The following is a 22726-nucleotide window of genomic DNA, read 5'->3' as shown; positions in this document are numbered from 1 at the left end:
TTAAAGGTTCATTTTTAAGATGATCTTTGATTTTTTTTTTTTTCCATAACTGACTGGAAAGTAAGGATTATGCATTGGCCTTAGGACTTCTGCATCAATTTTCTTTTAATTATATTGGATAAGGAAGGCTGCGAAGTTGAACTTCCATTGCAGAAAGTACCAAGTTGCGTTAAAAAAAAAGGACAAAAAAAAATCCTGAGTGTTATGGCTGATAATTTTACAGATTGCAAGTTCCAGAGGATTACTTGACATTTGTTCAAATATTCCAATGAAATACTCTGCTTAGTCAGGGGGAAAAAACAAAGTTTGCAAATAGAATAAAGTTACTTAAAATAAGGGACTGTAGGATTCGAAAGGGACTGGTTCCATGAGAAGCTGACCTGGGGGGACTGGGGTTGGGTTTGAATGTTCTCAGAATCATTCTTCTGAAATGGACATTTTTTATACCTTATAGTTTTACTGTTCAAATGTAACACATGCTTTTACTATACACTTTGTATTGCAGTGTTGCTGCTATTAAAAGTACAGTGCCGCTACACAGAAGCGGATCCAGGATTTTATAAAGGGGGGAGCAGGAGCAGTGACCAGAGCTGCAGGGGTAGCTGCACCCCGTGCTTCCAGCCTCTTCACTCCCTTCCTCCCTGCAGGGCAGGCAGATCATGCCCTGGGAGTAGTAACTGGGGACTAAGGTAAGGAATGGTTACCTCCTGAAGGAGGTAAACATTCCACTTCCCCCATGTGCTTAGAGGCACATCCCTTTCTCTGTCCCCTCCTCTCCCATTCCCCTTTCCCCTGCCTGCCACTGTTGGCATCCCGGTTGTCCATGTTGTTCTAGGAGTAAGGGGAGCTCCTATCTTGTTCCAGCCAGGCTGCCCCAAGCGGCAGCAGTGGTGGTGGGCAGGCAGGTTCCCCTTCTCTGTGCTTGCTCCCATGCTGGTGGGGAACACCCAGGGGGAGCAGGAAGGGAAGTGAAACCTGCCCATCCACTGCTGCCACTGGTGTCCTGGGCTGAGCCCAGCCCCTATGCAGCAGGGCTGGAGCAGGACAGGACCTCCCTTCACCTCCAGGAGAGCAGGGCAGCAAGCAAGGGAGAAGGGAATAGGAGGGGAGGAGATGTGCTCTGTCCCAGGCTGCTGCTTCGCAAAAAAAGAGGTTATGGTCATGCCACTACACCCCCTCTGGATCTGCTCCTGTTGCTATGGTTGGATTGTTGTTGCAGCTGTGATGGCCTCAGAAATAGGCAAAAAGTAAACGATTTTTTGGCAGTTCATTTATTGGACCAACTGTGTAGTTAGAGATTTTAGGCAAGCTTTTGAGCATAAAGTGCAATCTCTCCCACCTATACTGTTGGTCCAATAAGAGATATCACTCAAAAAAAACCAAACCCTCGCTTCTTGCAAACTTGCTAACACAGTACTTCATGTGCAAATCTAATAACTGCACTGCAACTGAAATATAAGTTAAAAAGCCTAAAATGCCAATAAATGTGGGGATTTTTCCCCCTTTTCTCTTTGTAAAATTCCTGTTTTCATTTCTTGGTCTTTGTTTGATGCTCTGTTTTGGGATTCTTTAGGTCACATCAGGTCCTTCTTCTAGACCTCGCTCAACAGAAGGTCAACTATTCCCTAAGCATGAGAGTGCTAAAACTAGATCTCCCCGAACATCTGACAGCAGCATTTCACCTGCAGCTGATTTTGACACTCCGCCCAAGTACTCCACTTGCTTGGATAACTCTGCTGCTAAACACAAGCTTTTAATAAAACCACGGAACCAGAGATCTAGTAGAATGCAAAGATTTTCTTTGGTAATTATAAAGAAAAAAAATAGACTTCAGCATTGGCTCTAAAATTATATCTTCCTGTATCTTCCTGACTTGCCCTTCTTATTTCAACTTCTTTATGTATTTATGAAGTAGAGCCAGAGCTGTGAGTGGATATTTTATTGCTTTCTGATCACAGATATTTAATGAGGGTTGTATGCTCATCTGGAATAGAGCCCTGAAGAGTAATAAAGGCAGAACACTGTGAGAAGGGATTACTTGTTAATTCTCTCAGTGTACAGATTTAAGGTTACATTTGTTTTTAAATTTACCATGTAACACTATTTGAGCATTTTTTAACCTCTGTGACAGGCTCAACTTGAATTTCTTACTATTTTCTTTTAATCAAGTATATAATTGGTAACAATTTTTACTGGAGTGAAAGTCAATCTTTAAAATCTGATTCTTGAAAGAGGATTCCCCCTTCTGCCTCCAAAAAATTCACCATTAGATTATTTTTCACTTTAGAAAAGCACAAAAATAAGAGGTTGTGTCAGGTGCTTCAATGGCTGGGCCAGGTATTGTGCACTAGGAATATCTTTCCAGTTTCCCTGAATAACTAGTAGACTATGTGCCCTTTGTGTGGTTTCACCAGCAGAGGTTGAAAACCAAGTAGAAATATAGCTGAACAGTGAAGCTACCTTTGTATATAAAGGATGCTATTCCCCAACATAAATAAGTTTCGTAATTGCGGGGCCTTATTTTTAATCAACCATTCTGGAAAACTTGAGAAAGAGAGTCTAGAATAATATTCATAAAAAAGAAAACAAACTTGACTATTCATCTTAAGAATTTGTAAAAATTTACTTTATGTATTAATTTCTCTCTATTTTAAGCATTGCTTTTAAAATGTCAAGTTGGCTTATTTAGAGATGTAACTGTTGATTTTCCCAAATGCCAATATCAAGAGGATTCATTATTTTTTTTCACAAAGTACTGAGCACTTTCTATACTTGAAAACACATAGTCTTTAGCTAAGCGTAATGGTATTGCAAGTTGTATGAAAGATATATGAAAAGCGGGGAGGGAAAACACCGCATAATCAAGTCTTTTGCCAGCGCCAGATTATTACCAAAGTATATTTACCATAGCTATGTCCATTCCTTATTTAAATGACCAAGGTGTTGGAGCTATCAAGATTTTCTTTGGAAAGTTTTTGCACTTCCTAATACATATCAACAGTAGTATTTTTCTTGTGCAACTTTGCTTGGGTAATTCACTTCTGACCTACAACCAGCATCTCCTGCTTTTACATTCCTGAGCTTGTAATGCACATGATTCCAAATTGCCTTGCAGCTTTATGATTTGCAAAAGGGGAACTGAATGAGACTTAAGTTGCTTTAGAAAGTATACTTGGCATTCCTAAAATGAGTACCCACATTTAAAGCACATATTTACCCAATAGCATGCTGAATCACTGTCATCTAACACAGGTACCAAAATGCATAATCAGCAGTTTAATAATATGCTTTGCAATAATCCTGTATGCTTAGCCACTTCTAAGAACCAACTTATAAAGGCTTACCCGAAGTTTTATCAAAAAGAACTCTCAAGTAAATAAAAGTTTTGTAAGCTCTTATGACATTTTTAACTCTTGAAAGAAAAAGGGAAATGAGATATAAGTATGAGGGTCAATAAAATGTTATCACAATTTGATTAAAGATAAGACAAATATGGGAAGGCCGTAGAACCTCAATTTGTGCAAACTGTCATAGCCCAACTGATTTAATACCTTTTTCTGCTGTTCTTGCCTATGGACTGTATCTGTACATGCACCTATAAATGTACGTGTGTATATATATACACACACATAAATCAAATACATACATATAGACTATCCCTAAGTCTTCAGGCTCTCCTTTTCCCAGGAAGGGTTTGTTTTGTTTTTAATGAAAGGATGGAGCTGCAGAATTTAAAGGGCCATATTTTTCTAGTTCCAGTGCTGTTTTTCTGCCACTAGAGCAACACAACATTGCTGCTTTGCTTTGGTATATCCAAATTATTACTTCTTTGCTTTGGTATATACAGTGCTGCCAGCCATTGCTTTGGTGGATTTGGCTAAGGCATCTAAAAGATACAGGGATAGGAAATGACATCTTAAATGAGTGTTTGATAAATTATTTCATATATAGTGCAGCATTCCAGTATCTGGTAATGTAAAGTCAGCATATAATACCAAAATGTGTAAAACATGAACTAGCTATGTATTTAGGGCAGGCGTTGTCTTGCTCTCTGGACAACAGCTAGCATAGTGCATAATCTGCTATGTACTAGGCAATAAAAAATATGTGAAGATGTACAGGAATAATAAAGCTGTATTGAATGTTTGTTCTTTGTAACAGACCCAGTCTGAATCTCTGAATGACTTGAGCTGTACTCCAGAAGAGGAGGAGCATGATGGAAGAGAGATACTGACAGACTTGACAGATGAAATCCTCAATACCAGTCATCAGGATCTGTCAGGCAGCACAGCTGTAACATGTGACATGCCTTCCTTGCAAAGAGCTGAAATACCTGCAGACTTTTCCTATTGCTTAAGACAGACAGATGAAAGGCCTTCCTCACTGCAATTCACTGCTGAGTCTGCCATCAGACAAAAAGTCTTATTACCTGAGAATAATCCTGAGTTATGCCAAACTGCACAGGAATTAACATACCTTGCATCAGATTATCCATCTCCCTTAGAACCTAAAGAAAATTCAATTACATGGAGTGGGATACAGAATAGAGAAATGCAAAGGGAAAGAAAATGCTCAGAAACACTGAATATTTCCATGGGGAATGTCTATGAAGTGTCAAATGATATTATGAATCGAGAAAATAAACAGCTTCCAAGTGTGCCTCTAATTAATAAGATGCTTTCTGAAGGGGATGCTCCAACCCATCAGGATATTTCTTCTTGTTTGGAAGGGTCAAAAGACAAAGGGCAGAAGGATAAGATATCTGTGGAAACATTCTGTAATATGGAGGAAAAGAGAGAATCTGCTGTATTCTCTGGGTCCTGCAAGCAGCTACCCGAAGGTCCTTCTCAGCATGTCTCTCAGTCTGCTTTATCACAGGCAGGGGCTTGTGCTGCCTGGTCTCCGGAAAAGAAGTCCATTCAAGAGCCAGCCGTATCTAATGAAGAAAATAATCAGTCACTAATACAAAGAGAGACAATTTTGGAGAGAAAGGGGGAGAAAGCAGCCACTGGACCCATTGCTTTGAGAAAATTTTCAGTGTCATCAGCATGGGAAAGGCCAAGGACTAGCAGCTTTCACTTGAAAGAGAGTTCAGAGTATGAAAGTTTATTAAACTCCAGATTATCTCTGCCCAAACCAAACCTCTTACAAAATGAGAAGTCAAAAGAGGAAGTGCAGATGGGATCAGATCTGCAAGAGAGAAAAAGTAGAAATAAAATGCGGGCATTGTTGCCAGAGTCTGACTGTGAGATCACTGGCCATGCTATGGATAAAATGGTGTCTGGCTGTGTTTCTCAGGTGGCTGATGAGACTTCTATGCCAGGTGATTCTTCTCTGGTATCCCAGCATCAGTCAAGCTGTGAAGATAAGAATCCTTTTCAAGTAAAACTTAGGTCCACCTCACTATCCTTGAAATATGGAGACAGCTCTTCAACAGAAGCAAAAGGGATTAAAAGATACAGTGCAGAGTTTAATGTGGACAAAGAAGGGTTGGCTTCATTTTTAAAAGGTGAAAAAGCACAGATAAAAACAACAACTGATGTAAATATCAGTGTCTCTTTAAATGCCAATCAAACGCCTAAAGCAAAATCTCCTGAACAGCTTAACACAAAACCTCCATTGCCTAAGAAGCCTATTTTGCAAAATATAACAAATTCAAACAAGGAAAAGCAGGAAAATGGCATTAAATCTCCTGAATCCAGAAATGAAGATAGAGACTTGGAGAAAAAATTAAGTCCTCCTCAAGTGCCTGGTAAGTCTTCTGATGCTTTGTGTAGCTGTCTGAGCTCATTTGAGTTTTAATAGACTTGAAAGTGTTCTCTCTCTGTCTGAAACAATGAAGGCATGTATCAGTGATGCCTTCCTTATGTTTGTAGGTTTAACACTCTGTTTACCAAAGTGGAAGAATTTCTGTGCGCACATGAAATTTAACAGAAGCAAAATGGTTTTCTTGTTTCCGTACCTATTTTTCAAAGTGGAATGGTGTTAGTAACTTAATGTTTCAAACTTGTATGACCTAATCGTCTCTTTGACCCTACACAATACTCTTCAGGGTCAGCTTGATGTGGGGCCATGTTAAGGCAAAGTACATAGTAAAAGGGGTATTCTTTCTTCCAGTTAACGTACTTGCTGATAGTGACTCAGGCCCTCATCTTATAACTGGCAGTGCATAAGCCCCAGAGTCCATTTCTCTTTTTCCCTAATCCAGGTGTAGAATGTGAACTTTCATAAGCAATTTTAAAGCTTTTTTTAAACAGATATGATGTGAAAAGTGATAAGCTATGCTTCATAAACATATCTAAAAGTTCAGAGAGGGGTGGGAGGCTGCAACATGTGAAAAGTCTTCAAAATCCTCCCATACAACAGATAAAACTAAAAATCCATTACTGTGCACGTCCTTTTGGCCACAGTCCAGCAACCTGGTGTCTTGCTGATATTTCTCTGAAAAGGCACAAAAAATCTAATGAAGTACTTGTGCAATTTTAGCAGTTTAGTAATATATTTGATACTGACTCAACAAAACTCTAAAGACTTTTATGACTAGATTTGCTGAATTAAAGACCCAGATCCAAGTCACAAATTCAAGTACCTGAATATGTATCTTCCTGGAGTTCAGTGCTGTTCATATTCTTTGATCTGCTTTCACTCTTTCCAGTCCTTTGGTCTGGTTTCACTTCAAGGTCTGGGAGAGACCTTTAATCCATGTCAGTATTCCTGCAATTTCAGGTTTATGTGGCAGTTGCTATCTCACACTGTGGTTCAACTTAGTTTTTACTAAAGAGCTAACTTTGAATAGGGTTAAAATAAATACGGATTTAATCTAAACAACAATAAGGTGGACTCTTTAAAACTCTAGTTCAGATCTTCAGCAGCTTTCGCTCACATGTGACCCTTATAAAGAACTGAACCAACCAAGAATGAGCACGTGGGCCAAGATGCTTCAGGAACTCAGGGAGATATTGTCATAGCCTGGGCTGGTGCCAGACTTGATACTATCCAAAACCTTGCTAAGTTGAAGAACTGTGGAAGTTCTGGTCTGGTGTGTTCAGCGGAAAGTTCTCAATTTTTTTTTGGAGGCAGATTTTTACTTGCCTTTTCCAATGTTGCTCTTGCGACTTGGGTGGCTGGCTACTTGGTTGGGCACTGTGGGAGGGTGACTCAATGTTGATAGCTGATGAGCCACTCCAAGATGGTGAAGTAAATTCCAACACTTCCGGCTGAAATGGGTGAAGTCCAGCTTCTCAGTCATTTCCTCCCAACTAGCTTGGCAAGCTACTTCCAGTGATTCGATCAAGTGATCTGCCACATCTAGGTTGTCAGATGGCTCATTCTGCTTTAGCATCATGACATACTCTGGGTTGAGGCAGGGAGTATAGACTGGGTGGCAGCCATGTGGAATGGCCCCAGTGTGAGGCCCATTATTGGTATCTATGTTTGTATAGCCCCAATCTGTGTTGGCTCTTAAAGTTTCCAACATAGATGGCTGGATGAGGCAGAGTTGTTAGAACTTTTTGGTCCTAGTTGACTTTGGAAGGCATGTAGAAGTTTGCAACCCAAAAACCACCTGAAAAAGGGAAGGTAACTAGGGATTTATATGGAAGAGTCTGGCTGGAATGGAGAAGCAGGAGACTGGAGCTTCTGACTCTCTGGAGCATCTCTGAATTGGAGACACCTTGCTTTGCTTCTGAGAGTGGCCAGTGTTATGTGTAAGTATTATGTGCTTAGCAAGTGCCTTTAGCACAGTTGCTTTCAGGTTCATCTACTCTCCCTTGCTGAAGAGAGCCATGTAGACCACAACAGGGAAACAGAAAAGCTATAAAAAGATTTTTTTTTTTTTAATTACAGGGCATAGTTTAAAGCAGGGCTATTGACTGATGGTCCACAGGCCACAGGTGGCTTCCAGAGTATTATCCTGCAGTCCTTGGGTTCCTTATGTTGGCGCCAATTCCCCAAATCACTCTCCAGCTACTGGGAGTCTCTGAGTTGCTGCTCCCTCCTCCAGGTTCTGCTGCTTGCCCATGCCTCTGGGAGTTGGGCAGTACAGCATGACTATGATGCCAAGGAAACCTGTGGCTGGATGACCCCACGTAATGCTGATGTGGGGCCCTGTGGTGCTGCATGGAGGCACTAGCACAATGTGACATGAACATCTTGTGGGGGAAGAGAGGGCACGTGGCCTGGGCAGTGTATGGCTGTGGGCCTGTGGTAGAATTTGGATATATCTGGTTTAAAGGATAACCTAAGAGGCACTTCATATTTTTATGCTGCCTAATTTTTTAAAAAATCCCAGGTTTCTTCAGTAGGAAAATGGTTGTTAGAACTGTGGTACAGCATTCCAAAAGCAAGTAACATATTTCACGTGCAAACCAGGTTGTAAGGAAAAGAGTGACTCAGACCTAAAAAAAGGTGTCCTCTTCTTTCACAGGGATATTGAAGAAACAAGATTACTAATTGTCTGGCATGTTCAGCATATTATTTATTTATGGTGCCCCTCAGTGTCTTTGTCACACTTTATCATTGCTCATTCTTTTGTTAAAAAGAATATTGGAATATGGATTTTAAGCAGCTATTACTGGAACAGATTGCTAACCTAGTGAGGAGGGCTTTAAACTAGATTCACTGGAAGGTGAAGACAAAAGCCCAGAGGTAAGCAAAGAGCCTGAAGACCTGGATAACACCTGAATGAGGATAGAAGACCTGTATGAGGCCTTACCTGGAGTACAGTGTCCAGTTTTGGGCCCCAGACTTCAAGAAAGATGTGGACTGTTTGGAAAGAATCCCATGCAGAGCAACAAAAATGATAAGGGGCCTGGCAGGCAAGACTTAGGAGGAAAGGCTTAAAGAACAAGGGTTATTGAGCTTGGAAAAGAGAAGACTTGAGGGGGATTTGATAACAGTCTTCAAATACCTGAAGGATGATTATAGAGAAGATGGAGATGGGGGTGTTTTCTGTGGCTTTTGAGGACAGGACTAGGAGCAACAGCCTCAAGCTTCAGCAGGGGGAATTTAGGCTGGAGATTAGGAGGAACTTTCTGACTACGAGACTGGTCAGGAACAGCATTGGTGCGGGCTACCTAGAGCAGCTGTGGAATCACCGTGCTTGGAAACTTTCAAAAGCAGGTTGGACAAACACTTGGATGAGATGGTTTAGTCAGAGATGATCCTGCCTTGAGTAGAAGGCTGAACTAGATGACCTTGTGAGGTCCCTTCCAGCCCTACTTTTCTGTGATCCTAAGGTTATGTGTAAATTAAGGCCAGAAGGGATCCTAAGACCTCAGATCTGACATGTATATCCCAGGCCATTAAACATTCCCAGTTATATGTAAACTGAGCCAAAATTGGGGGCTAGAAAAAGAGAATTTTTGTCCTCTAGAGACAACTGCAGGCAAAGAACAGAAGTGTCCGAAGCAGCACCTGCATCTGAACTCCTTGTTAAAATATGCAGTGGCAAGGATTTAATAAAAATATGCACAAATAATCCTAAGGGGAAATCTATGCTCAGTGCTTCAGAGGAAAGCTAAAAAAAAGAAAACCAGTCAGTGGTTCTCAAACTTTTTAGACTCAAGGGCCCCCTCATTAGACTCGAAGTACCCTTCTGAAAATGCTAGCTTTTAGCTTTCACTTGTTATTTGACTACAGAAAAATAGAGCAAGTCTTCTGTTGCAAGGAACTCAGAAAGATTATAGCAGTTCAGAATTGTTTTGACACTATGGATTCCTATTTGAAATATCTGTCAATCATGCGAATCATGTGTAGGTGTTTGCACACCTAACAGTACTAATATTGCATTGCACACTTAAAAGGATCTCATCGCACCTCAGGGTGATGCAGCACTCTGATTGTGAATCAGTGCCTTTGATCCTTGCCAATCAGCTTTGGGGAAAACTCCTTCCCTACCCCAAATCTTACCAGTTTTGCCCTGAGCATGTGAGCTAGGTACAGTAGCCAAGCCTGTAAAAAAAAAAAAAAAAAAAAAGAAAGATGATTTTCTCTGCCTGAGTTCTGGTCCTACCCCATTGGATGTCTGGTCAGCTGTGGCCAGCCTCCGATGTTTCTGGTGCAAAAATAAATAAATTGAACTATACCTGTGCAGTTGTGCCTGAGGGCAGAACAGTTGTCTCCCTTGTAGTAACCAACTGAAGTTTTGAAGCATTTGAAATTTGGTTATAGCTGTTGTTCTAAGGCAGGGCTTCAGGTATTACAAACATGTCAGTAGCAGTGGTTCCAGTTCTCACTTTGGCTTATGAAGGTGGGGGTTCAACAGGCAAGTAATATAGCTGATTCACCAGCTCCAAGGCTTAAAGGGGCCAGCCCAGCCACATAGCCCTCCAGTCAGATCCTCCGCTGTCATCCATACAGGCTTTATAGAAATGCCCTTTTATGTCTAAGGTTTACATTTGCCCTTTGCCACAGTTAAGAGCTCTTGTAACCCGGGAGAGATCCAGAGTGGGTGGAGTAGCATGGCTGAACCTGCCTTTTCTGACCATGTGGCAGGAGCAGCGGCTGGGGACTTTAAGTCCCCGAAGAAGGTAAGAATTCTTCCCTTCTCTTCTCCTCCATCCTTAGAGGCCTATCCCTTTTCTTTTCCACCTTCTCCCTTCTGCCATCTGCTGCTACCTTTGACCCTGCTGTCCCGGGGACAACGGGAGCTCCAGAGCCATGCCAGCCTGGCTGCATAGAGACTAGGCTGAACCCAGAACAACAGTAGCAGTAGCAGTGAGCAGGTTCTACCTCCTTGCCCAGTTCTCTAGGGGGTCCTCTGCCTGCTTGCTGCATCTGTCCTGGGCTGAGCCCAGCCCCAATGCACCCCCACTGGAGTGACTCTGGATCAGCCTTTGCCCCCAGGATAGCAGTGACAGCAGTAGTTGCAGGTGGGGGAGATGGGGAGGGGATGTGCCTCTTAGGGAGGCAAAGAGAGGGTTTGAATGCTTACCTTCTTTTGGACTTAAAAAAGTCCCCACTGTTGCTCCCACAGCGTGGTCTGTCTGTCACAGTGTTGTGGGGGGGAAGAGACTGGGAGTTGGAGGATGCAGCCACCCCTGCAGCACCAGTAACCACTCCCATGCTCCCCTTTGTAAAATCTTGGATCTGTTTCTGCTTGTAACTGGTTATATACAATTTTCATCTGAGTCACTGCTTTCTAGAGATTCTCCCTTCCTCTGGTTATACATTTTTGATTCCTTGATGTAATATCTTGCATTCAACTGAATTTAAAGCACTATTTTTTTAGGTTGTGATCATTTATCTAGGCAATCTGCCTTCTCATTATATACTACCTACCAGTCTTTATAAACATTATGTTTACTATGTGATATAAAAATCTGATACAAAAATCATGGACAGTTTTGTAATTAGAAAGAGTCGAACCTATAAGAGAAACTGTTATGCTGTTTTCTATGTATTCAGTGAAAAGCTATAAGGCTAGAGGCTGAATTAGATTTTTCTACTAAATTTTTAGGGCATTTTTAGCTTTAATGCGAGCAGTCATGCATATCGTCTCATCATGTATGTTCTCCATGACACCTTATGGAGCACCATCTTTTTCTGGTATTGCTTATCATGTGTCATGCAGTTGGAAATGCTTACTATGGGTACATTTTCCTTAAAAAATAGTCATTGGAAATGCTTAACTTTGCTAAACACTCTGCCAGCATAGCCGATAGGTTGATTTGGAAAGTTTATTATCCTGTACTAGTTCAAAGAGAGTAGTAAGGGGTGGGGTTCTCCTGTACCCTGAGTGGCATCTGAGGCAATGTACATCTACACAAAACCTCTAGGATATGATTGATCCCTGTGACAGCTGATGAGAGCAAATCTAATTGTTGGAGCAATGCAAAGATCACTACTGCTGATTGATGGGATAGTCTCCAGGCCTGTCCTCTACTCCCTAGTAACTCAGGAGCATATGAACATTCATTAATCTTCTTAGCTTCAGGCAGTGATGAGCTAAAATAATCTAGACAGATACAAAATCTGCTCCAGAACATAGCTTTTCAGTGGAATGTGTGTGGCTTGTTGGACACGCTGCATGTTCCCAGGTATTTAGGGCTGTCAGTATTATTCTCTCCCATGTGACATTTCATTTTCCTCAATGCCTGTTAGCATTGGCACCAAGCCAGGACTGTTCTTTAAGTTCATTAAATCCTTCAGAAAATGTTGGCTGCTGATGAGACACTTGTCTGAAGGGAATGCTGGCCTACAGCACACTTAGAAGTTATGTTGCATGTGAAAAGCAGATTGTGTGATCATGAAATAATTTCATGTACAATAATTTGGAGAAGGACATTATGATAGTTATATCCCAGGTTTCCAACAGGAATCTGGTCCTCTCCATTCAATTCAACCCCTATATTTTCCAGTGAAGATTGGTGTTATGTTGGCTTCATGCCAAAATAAAATTAGCATTTAGTGATAAGTGTTCATGGAAATAATTGGAAATGAGTTTGTGTCTCTGTGGCTTCAAGCTTAACAAGAAACTTTGAAAGACAGCATGACTGGAGCCAACCTAGCTGCCACTAGGGAGTGAAATGCAGGCCTTCGGAGCTGATGGCATGAGTCTTTACTAGAGGTACACCGATATAGTGGTGTCATATCAGATTGGTACTGATAAAGGGAAAATTAACGTTATTGGCTATCAGCTTTTTTGGGCTGGCCAATAATGTCACTGATTGAATACAATATGCCTTCTGGCTGTGGCCAAGAATGCAGCCAGCAGGTAAGTCTGTGGAGGGGAAGAGACATGGGGGAGGGAAGGGGCATGGGAAGGGCAGATCATGGCCTCCACAGTGAGGGAGGGAGTGGGGCTTGGGGCACTGCCTAGTCAGGGTGGTGAATGGGACCCAGAGCTGGGGCAGGGAGCAGGACGGAGCTGCGGGCAGCTTATCCAGGGGGTGCAGGAGGATGGGGAGTAGAGGCGGCTCCCTGCCGCTGCACACACCCCCTGGGGGAGGCAATATGCCCCCCCCAGATTTGTGCGTGGGCAGGTGCAGGCTGCCTACTGTGGGCTTAGGTCTTCTCTGCTCTGCTGCCTTTGCCCTGGGAGGCTGCACAGCAGCCACACATTCCCCTGCCCACGTGGCAGCAGTAGGAGGGCAGCAAGTTTGTGCCTCCTGCTGCTGGGTGGGCAGGGGACATGCAGCTGACACAGGGCCTCCAGAGCAAAGACAGCAGGGCAGAGAACCCTGATCCCACAGTGGGCAGCCCACATTCACGCTCGCCTTGCTTGGCTCTGCTCCAGTTAAAAATGTCCCCCGCTTAAATATGGTGGCAACAGCACTTGAACTAAAGCTCATTTAATGAGCCATTTTTAAGCACCAGGACGCTGATCCCCTGGACGAGCTGCCCACGGCTCTTTCCCACTTTCCGCCCCTGCCCCAGGTCCCATTCACTGCCCTGGCTGGGCAGCACCCCCAGCCACTGTCCCTGCCCCTGCCCCACTCCCTCCCTCAGCATGTGGGCCTTGATATGTACCCACCATGCCCCTTCTCTCCCCCATACCCCTTCCACAGACTTACCTGCAGGGTGCTTCTCTCCACGTTACCCAGCTGCTTTCCTGTAAATCTGTTATTGGATCAATATTGGCCGATGTGGCTGGTTAATAATCAGCAATCGGTGTCAGCCAAGAAAATCTTTATTGATTCATCCCTAGTCTTTACAACTGAGTCAGTCAGGCTCATGAGCTGGTGACTAACAGACTTGCATCCTCTGTAGATCAAGCATAGAGTACAGTGATGAACATGCACACTAATATATCATTATATTAGCAAAATCATGGCTAGCCCTTGTATGAAAGTGGAGCTGAGGAACGCACAGTCAAAATCATTGACTGTTTGTGAGATCGTAAGCAGGACTGACTTCCAGCGATAAAGGAAAGGAAACGAGAAAAAGAGTAGTGGGATGGTAAATAATGTTGGAATGTATTATCTAAAAAAAAATCCAGTCTTTTGAAATGACAAGAAAGCTGTTTTTCTCTCTCAAATTCTTTTATATAGAGAATGTAGTGAACTGTAATGCTTTTATGTAGTCTAGTGCATGAAGCTTAAAACTGGGCTCTTCTCTTCAGAAGACGTTGTGCTTTTGGCTGTATCAGACCATATTTTATGACAGGGCTGTTTTGCAGGAATGGCATGGACTTTGATGCAAAGGTAGGGATTTCCTGTGTGTTAAAAAACAAAATAAAAAAAACCCTGTACACCTTTTGGCATACATAAATTGGATCCAGCATAAATTCATGGCTCATGGAGCACCACAACTTAAAGGAATAAAGAAAAAAAGGGTCTGAGCTGTTCAGGAAAATCATTTCTACATGAAATGCTGTATAAGAGATAAAAATGTAGGGTGTGTACACTGAGACAAATATACGGTATGTTAACAAATAAAAATATCTGCAACCTGGGATATCTTAAATAGTGTTTTTAAAGACTTGCTTAAAGTAACTGATGGTTATGAATGACCAAAGGTATAATAATATGGAATGGTAAATGCATGTTCAAGCAGTATTTGATAAAAACAATGACACTGTCTAGAACATGTTTCCCCCTTTCTTAAAAAAAACCTGCATAGGTCTGAAAATGTTTGTTTAAAAAACAAAGCGCTTGTGAAATGCACAAATTGGCTTTGCTTGCATTTTAAGATCATGATTTTCAAAAGACTCTAAAAGTCTCTCTCTGACCTTGCATCTATGTATGATTTTGGTGACAGGTAATTGTGGGCATGTTTTAGAACCCTAACCACTGCATTTTCAGGTATTTAGACATCTTAGTTATGCATCTGTGTAATTACCCTATTTGTCCCTGCAAATATTTATGACCACAAAATGCAGATGTAATCATATCCTAAATGTTCAGTTAGCTTTAGACTTTGAGAAGAGTATTTTTAGATATATGGGTAAGTGACCAAGAACAGTTTTACTTTTTCACCTTCTTTACAATGTAAAGTCATCACACTGTTAGTAAATAAGTCAGTAACAAAATTCCTTTTGTAACTGAAGATCAGTGTTACATATTTAATCTCATTGTTCAAATACCTGACAAAATGTATTCAGGAATAACCTTCAAGCAATGATGAAGCGAAGGGTAAATGGTTGATATTTGGAATTTTATGCAGGCAAAGTTCCCCCGGGAAAACCAGTCCCTTAGTTTTTGAGCTAGAAAAATTCTGTCTAAGAAGAGTTTAAAAGAAACTAGTTTACCTTGTCCATTGTTTTGGGAACCCACAATTTATTATTTGAAAAACAAGAAAGATGGTTCCCTGTCATATGTGAATAAATGTCCCAGCACCTGGTGAACTCTAGACATCAGTTTATCATCATAAACTACAATTGTGTTTATTGCAGTAGTGTTTAAAGGCCAAATACGAATGGGACCCTACTGTGCTAGGCACTGAACAAACATAGGGTAGGTGACGGCATGTGCCTTGAAGAGTCACAATCTAGAACAGTGGTTTTCAACCTTTTTTCATTGGTGGATCCCTAAAAAAAAATTGAATGGAGGTGCAGATCCCTTTGAATTGTAAGTGTGGGCATTCACAGATTTTTAATTGATCATATAGTCATCTTTCATAGACCCCATAGACATAGTCTGCAGACCCCCAGAGGTCTGTGGATCACAGGTTGAAAATGACTGATCTAGAAAACAAGACCGGCATGGGTGAGGGAAATATATGTAATGCACAGCATGAATAATGTGATGGCCTGTCTTTTGTGGGTTTAGTTGGGAGGAGATCAGCTAAATTAAAAGGAAAATGAAGGCAGAGGGAGTATGAAAGTGAGGAGGAGAGGGCAGGGGACAAGGGAATAAGAAGTCAGGAGTACTGACAGGAAAGGGCTGGGTAGATGGGATAGGGGAGGATTGTTTCTTTTCTCCAGTCAGTGTAGGGCAGAGTCTGTCCATTCAGCACTATAGAAAGTAGGCTTTACCATATTTTTCCTGTTCAAATAAGTATTCTCTTTCCATTGAGGGGCAATGTCACTCTTCAAGATACCTTTTTAAAAAGAGATTATGGACTCTTAAAGCCTCATACAAAGTTTTTGTACCTGTCCACAGTGCTGCCCACAGAAGTTTTTCAGGCATGGTCAGATAGAAATTCTAAGTCAGGCACCTATCCCTACCTGATGCTCACGTACGTCTTTGCAGCTACTGAATTTGGTTTCATGGCTATTTTATGTTTTTTGTGTTTTAAGCAAACGCAGTATATCTCTATTGTGCTTTTAACGTTAAAGGGAAAATTAGTCATTCTTTTTTTTATATAAAGTCTGTCCATGACATAACATCAATCAGCCAATTTGGGGCCTAGAATGGCAGTCCCAAAACAAGACATCACATCAAGTAAGTGTTGTTCATCCTACAGTTCTAGTAGGATTATTCTGTGTCTAACTGGCTCAATGTAAAATATGATTATTCTTGTCTACACTGATTACAATGTCATGTTTAGCTTTGTGTTACTTAATGACTCCAAGGTTGTGTCACAATACAATTTAACTTTCTAATGAAGATTAGCTTGTCCCAAGAAGCCCAGGCTTCAGTATCAGAGGCTGCAGAAATTAGAATTTTTCTTCTAGAAGTGTTTTCTCTGTATCTGTCACACCTGTCTCAAGTGACTCTTTCTGAAACTTTAGATATATTTACCCCAACTTACAGTACCTAACTTCTTATGGACCTGATCCTATCCCTACCTAAACTGAAGTTTTGCCATTTATTGTGTTCCTGGGTACAAAAGTAGTCCCTTAGGCAGTTTGTTTTAGGGTAAACATTGCTTGTACTTTTTAAGCAACCGCGAGGTTAATTTGTTTTTTACTCAGGAGCAGAAGCTTATATCTGCTTGAGGGACCAAATTTACCACTGTAGTTAAGTGGGTACTATTCATTTAAGGAAGTGAAGTGACCCTTATCCATTTCTACCTGCCCTGAATTTGGCCTGATTGGTTAATTTTTTGAGGATTCAAATTTTAACACTTCTCTTTTTTGAGTGCTATGGAAGCCTTGTTTTGGTTTTCAGGAAAAAGAGAGAGAAAGATGAAGAGTCTTCAGCACAAAATGCTGACAGTTGGATAAAATGTGATTGGTGCTGGTATATAGCATTCATATGACAGTAGTGGCTTTATGTGAAAAGAAATGAGAAATAGCCGTTTCAAAATGGTAATGGTAAAATTGTAATGGAGAAATGAATCATGAAGGAAAATGCGAAAATCCCTAAAAACATCTCCATTAAAATGTCTTTTAACCACATTATACTGATATGTTAACACAAGACACGAGAAAGTGAAGCTAAAAACAACATAGGACTTTCTTTCAAATAACTTCGTTTCCTAATGAATCTGTCAACAGAGAAAAGTGTGCCTTCTTTAGTGATGACAGCAGACTCTGGAAGAAGAATAGACAGTGAGTCAAAGCCAGCCTGGATTACAATAGCAAGACAGAAGCAGAGGGGTATGCAGCAGGAACAAGAGCTTAATACAGAAGAGAAACTTGTGGTTCAAGATATGAAATCAGAAACAGAAAAAGCAAACCAGGAAAAGGAAAGAACAGAGGTACTTTACAGTGCACCTGTGTATAATGGTTTTCTGTAACATTACTGTTGTAACCTTTGTTTGAATCAATTGTTATTATATCTGTAAAAAATCTTTAATGATTATGGTACTTAACTACTGGGAACTCCAATCCTGCCAGCATTTGTACACATACATACTCCCTTGACTATATATATGAGTATCTTTATCTGCATGACGTCCATGGGGTTACTCCCTGCATTTTTTAAAAAGATAGAAAAATTACCTTTGTGCCAGCTGTTTATGCAACATGAGGCCAGTGTACTGAAGTCTGTTCATCTGATGTGATCTGTATAGTCCTGACTGAGGGGAATCTTTCTTCTTTTTTTTAGTGGTTTTTTTTTTTTAATCCAAAACCCCACACATTCCATTGCTAACCTAAATCCTCTTAGCCAAAGATACCAAAGATCCAGCCTGCAGAGCCCTATCATCCAGCCTGCAGTACTGCCTGTAGGTATCATCCTGGCCCTGGGTGCTACATGCAACATATGCTGACCTCAGCCCCAGTCCTGTGGACTGCCTACAGTGCCCTGCCTGCCTCCAGAGCCCATCTGGTGCAGTCTGAACACAGTGCGGGGGTAGATGATATACCCACTACACATAGTAAGCAGGACCACTCTGGGACACATGCTGTATGCAGTGCCCACACTGGACTGGCCCTGTCCGCTGGATCCAGGCCAGTCCAAATCAGTCCCAGAGACCAGCTGTGTGTATTGGATCCAGCATGCAGAGCCAGTCTTATGTGGGCACCATGTGCAGCCTGCACTCCAAACCAGCCCAGTGCACCTCATGCCCACTATGCCACACAAAGTCTGGGGCCAGTCTGGGGTGTAGGCTGCATGTGGCACCCATGCTAAGCTGGCTCTGCACACTGGATCTGGGGCTGGTTCATATCAGAGCAGCCCTACATGACAGATACAGCATGCAGGGCCAGTCTGGCATGGGTGCCACTTGTAGTACACACCTCAGATAGGCCTTGTGTGAAGCACACACCCCAGACCTACACCCCATACTGCAAGCAGGGTTGGAGCTGGTACACATGCTGCAAGCAGTGTCCTGCATGCAGTGCCCGTACTGGACCAGTCCTGCATGCTGGATCCGGCTCATAGGGCTAGTCTGTGGACACAATCTGGCCTGCAGACTGGCCCATGAGTTTGACACCCCTGCTCTAAGCAATTTAAGGCTATGTGCACAGTTTGGTTCAGAGAGCAGGGAAGACTCCTCAGGTGCTGGTTGCTGAGGCAAATAGTGGGATAATGACCCACACCTGCCTAGCCAGCTGAAGGAAGGGGCAGGGCCTGACTCCTATATAAAGCACAGGCAGGAGGCCAGAGGCAGTTGGCTACCAGTAGCTAAGGAAGAAGGGGCTCCCTGCCAGAAAAGAGAAGCCAAGCCTGAATGCCAGAGCAGCGTTGGTCACCGCGATGGGATAGAGAACCCCAGTAGGCCTGAGCGTAGTTATGGCTGGAGGCTTATGTTTGTGTTATAGTCCAGGGGCTTGTGTTTATGTTACTGTTTGTTAGACTGGTGGTTTGGGTGAGGCTATTAGGGGTTGGAGAAGGCCTCATAGGGGACTCACTGTAGAGTGGGGACCCCAGCGCCAGTGAGGGCACAATATTTGGGGTGCATAGACCCCAGCCCCAGAGAGGGGCAGCTGAGAAGCCCCAGAGAAAGGGGGCATTGCTGAGCAGCCCCTGTGCGGGCGTGGGGAGCCCCAGAGAAGAGGGCAGCCTTGTGGTGAGCCCGAGGGACAGGGCGGCGTTACTGAGAAGGCCCGAGGGACAGGGCAGCATAGACTTGAGAGAAGGGCGCGGAAAGAGAGAGAGAAAGAGAGAGAGAGAGAGACGGAACTGCAGAGAGCCCAAGTGCCAGAGAGGGCGTGAAGACGGAGAGAGGGACAGAACACGTCCATTACATCTGCGAGGCTTGGGGCGTGGTATTGGGGTGGTAGGAGCCACGCATAGCCCATAAGGCTTGGGAGCATGGGACACCCATGACAGGAGAACCGTGGCCAAGAGGACAGAAGGTAGCCTCCCTATAAAATATATAAAATCAAAGACGTGGCGGGCGAGAATCGGAGGGTGCAAGACAGCCTCTTGGCACGGTAAAGGAGGCGGCAGGGGAGAGCACGGCGACCCTGACTTCCCTCCTGTTACAGGTTCCAGAAGCTCCTAGGTAACAGTTTTTAGCATCTGAAGAAATTAAATGAGATGAAAGTAAATTCTCCAACACCAGCAGACAATATCAAAATCTAGATTTTGAATCTTTACACAGCAGTAAATCGACTTACTTGTGGTGACACTGGATATTGGCAGGCACTGCCTTTTAAAATAACTTATACTGAATATTCATGTATATACCACAGACTGCTGTCTGCGCTTAGTAGAGTGTGAAGAGGTGTGATCTCCAACCAATATAGCTGTGCTGGCACAAGCCCATAGTGTAGGTGCAGTTACCCTTCCAAAATCTCACTGTTACTGTTTGGATTGTTTGAGGGGAGCGTGTGGGGATATGTCTCTACTATCCCGGGACATAGTACACTTTTGCTGGCACGTTTGTGTCCACATTAGTAGCATTTTATTTTTATGAAATACTGGTATTCCTGTACTGATGGAGTACAGGTCATGGTTGTCTCCTGTTAGAAATCGGCATATCATATTCTAAACTAAAAAAGCTCTCTCCAAATGATAAAAAATAATTAATATTGATAGTTGGATTGATGACAAAAGTTTCCTAATGTGGTTTCCAGATAAGATTAAAACCATAATAGAGTTTGAGAATATTCATAACAATTAAGAGAAGGAGCTAAATCAACCCTATGTGAGGAATGTCGAAGTACAAAAAACACCAGATTTTAGTTTTCAGTGGTTCCTGCAAATTGTGCCATCCAGATTGGTTCCCATCTAATCATGCCCCTGCATTTCTTCCACTGTATATCTTTTTTATGACAGCAAGTCTTCTTTCAGGGCAACATGTCTATACATGCAATTAATGTACATGAATAATGTGCTGATTGCTCCGGAGTTTTTTGCTCCCAGATGCACCATTTGAACATGCACCCAGGAGCAGTTTATCCCAGAGCAATCGACTTTGGAGTTTATTCATGCGCACCACGTGGAACCAGGTCAGGGCAGTCGCGGCTGACAGGGGGCCTTTGGAGTCAGTCTGCCAGCCCAGGACTGCTTCCCTCAGCTCCACCTGCTGTGGTAGGGCTTGCTGGGGCATGAGGGAGCTTCAGCATGGGACTAGCCAGCAAGCAGCACCTGCACTGAAGCACCTTTGTGCCCCAGCCAGCCCAGCCAGTGTTTACATGTACGCTGCTATGGAGTTTTTTACTCTGAAGCAGGATAGTATAGCTTACTGCAGCCTAATAGTTGTGTAGGTGTAGACACAAGATGTTTACTGCACAGCTAATTAGTCAACTGTGCAGTAAACATATCATATAAATATGATCCCAGAGATATACCCCAGTGTAAGAAGGCCATATAAACTCCTACTTTTAGGGCATTTCAAAGCATAAACAGGAGAACCCCAGGGAGAATGCGCTGACTTGGTTAGCATTGCATTCCTTACAGTCTGAAGGAATTCAAACCCTGGAATCCCAGCTCTGCCTCCCTTCCCCCTGACCCCAGTCACAGACCCCCTAATCCCATAGATTTGGGGAGAAGGAAAGGGAATATACTGTTAAGTCAGAGATCCCTGGCGTGCACCCAAAGGTATTATCTGCCAGGCTAGACTGCTATATTCCTGTCAGCCTACAGATGGTGGGATAAATTTCCAGTGGGGGTAACAACCTGTCCTTCTTTATAAATAGGGCAAAGTAAAAAGAGAGCCTGTACATCATAAAATTCCCAGTGCAAGCTTTTAGAGTTTTATGAACTGATAGCTCAAGTGGCATGAATGGAATAAGTGCATGATGAATGTTTTCCATTGTTATGGAGGAGCATCCTCTATTTCTGTGTTGCTCGTGTTTTTTCTGGATTTCTCCTGCCATTCCTTTCTCTGTGAATTATTTAAAATAGATCTACCTGTTTTCCCCTAATCCCCTTCTATAATAGGGGTCAGTGAAGCAACAAACAGATTCCATCAGGAACAAATTTTCAGATTCAGCCACTACTTCTGAAGAACAGAGGAAAGAAACAAAGTCTGACGTGAAAGAACCACTGCCAAGAGCCAGCTTTCTGTCACATCATGTCTCTGGTATGAAAACAAATAATTGAAGTACACACAAGCTGTGTCTACATCACTGATTCTCAGCCAGGGTACTGTGGCACCCTGTGGTGCCTTGAGATCTTTCCAAGGGTATAGCAGGGTGCCATAGACTGCACTGTTAGATGTGCAAACATGATTCATAAAATAATCCCAGAGATTTGAAATAGAAATCCATAGGGTGAGTTATTTGCAAAACAAGAATTGCACTATTACTTTTTCTTGTAGTCAAAAAATAAATGAAAACTCAGGGCTGGCATTTTTCAAGGGGTGTCTCAAGTCTATGGAGGGGTGCCTTGAATCTAAAAAAGGTTCGAAACTGCTAGTTTACACAGTACACTTACCATCCCCAGTAAGCATCTTCAGGTACACTGCACTGCTCCAGGCAAACTGCTGCCTAAACCAGAAGGAGCGTAGCCAGTCTTCACAGTACTTGAGAAGTCAGCTATTTGGGGCAATTACTCAGCAGTACTAAGTGACTCAGATGAGCAAAACAACCACGTGCTTTAAGTGTTGGCAAGATCAGGGTCATCGAGCCGGTTATTTCTCCTATTTACTTCTGGCTTCAGCTAGGACAGGTATGCAGCTATTTGTTTAACACCAACTTCTGCAGTTTTATTTGGGGGAATTCAAATATTATAAAAGCCTAAATCTGTCTGTCTGTAATGCTTGATTTGCACTCTGATTGGCTGATGGAAACAGCCAATCAGAGTGCTCCAAGCAAGGGAGAGCACTCCCATGATTCCGAAGATGCTCCGAGGACTGGACAGAGGGACGGGGAACCGAGGCCAGCAACACTGGCCTCGGCTCCCCTACCCCACTCCTTGCAAGCGGTGCCAAGGACTGGACAGGGGGTGGGGGACCCGAGGCCAGCAGCGTTCCCTGCAAGAGGCAGAACAGTGGCAGCATGGGGCAGTAGGTGCTCCCCCCCAATCATTCTTGATGGGCAGTTGGCTAGTGTTTTCATAATAGC

The 22726-nt window shown here is 42.8% G+C and overlaps 1 protein-coding gene across 4 annotated transcripts in view; it reads left to right on the top strand.

Annotated features, from left to right (window-relative positions):
- Window positions 1-22726, top strand: part of CRACDL (CRACD like) — a 134916-nt gene that overhangs the window by 100569 nt on the left and 11621 nt on the right. For all 4 annotated transcript variants that reach the window (XM_019485090.2, XM_019485092.2, XM_019485089.2 and 1 more), the window contains 4 exons: window positions 1574-1804; window positions 4162-5752; window positions 17324-17526; window positions 21603-21744. In XM_019485090.2, the coding sequence (XP_019340635.1) occupies window positions 1574-1804; window positions 4162-5752; window positions 17324-17526; window positions 21603-21744 (2167 nt within the window). The remainder of the gene's footprint in view (window positions 1-1573; window positions 1805-4161; window positions 5753-17323; window positions 17527-21602; window positions 21745-22726) is intronic.

Source organism: Alligator mississippiensis, chromosome 1 (genome assembly GCF_030867095.1).
Source record: "Alligator mississippiensis isolate rAllMis1 chromosome 1, rAllMis1, whole genome shotgun sequence".
NCBI classification, from domain to species: Eukaryota; Metazoa; Chordata; order Crocodylia; family Alligatoridae; genus Alligator; species Alligator mississippiensis.
Note: the sequence above shows the minus strand (reverse complement) of the source record. Positions and strands in the feature narration are given on the sequence as shown.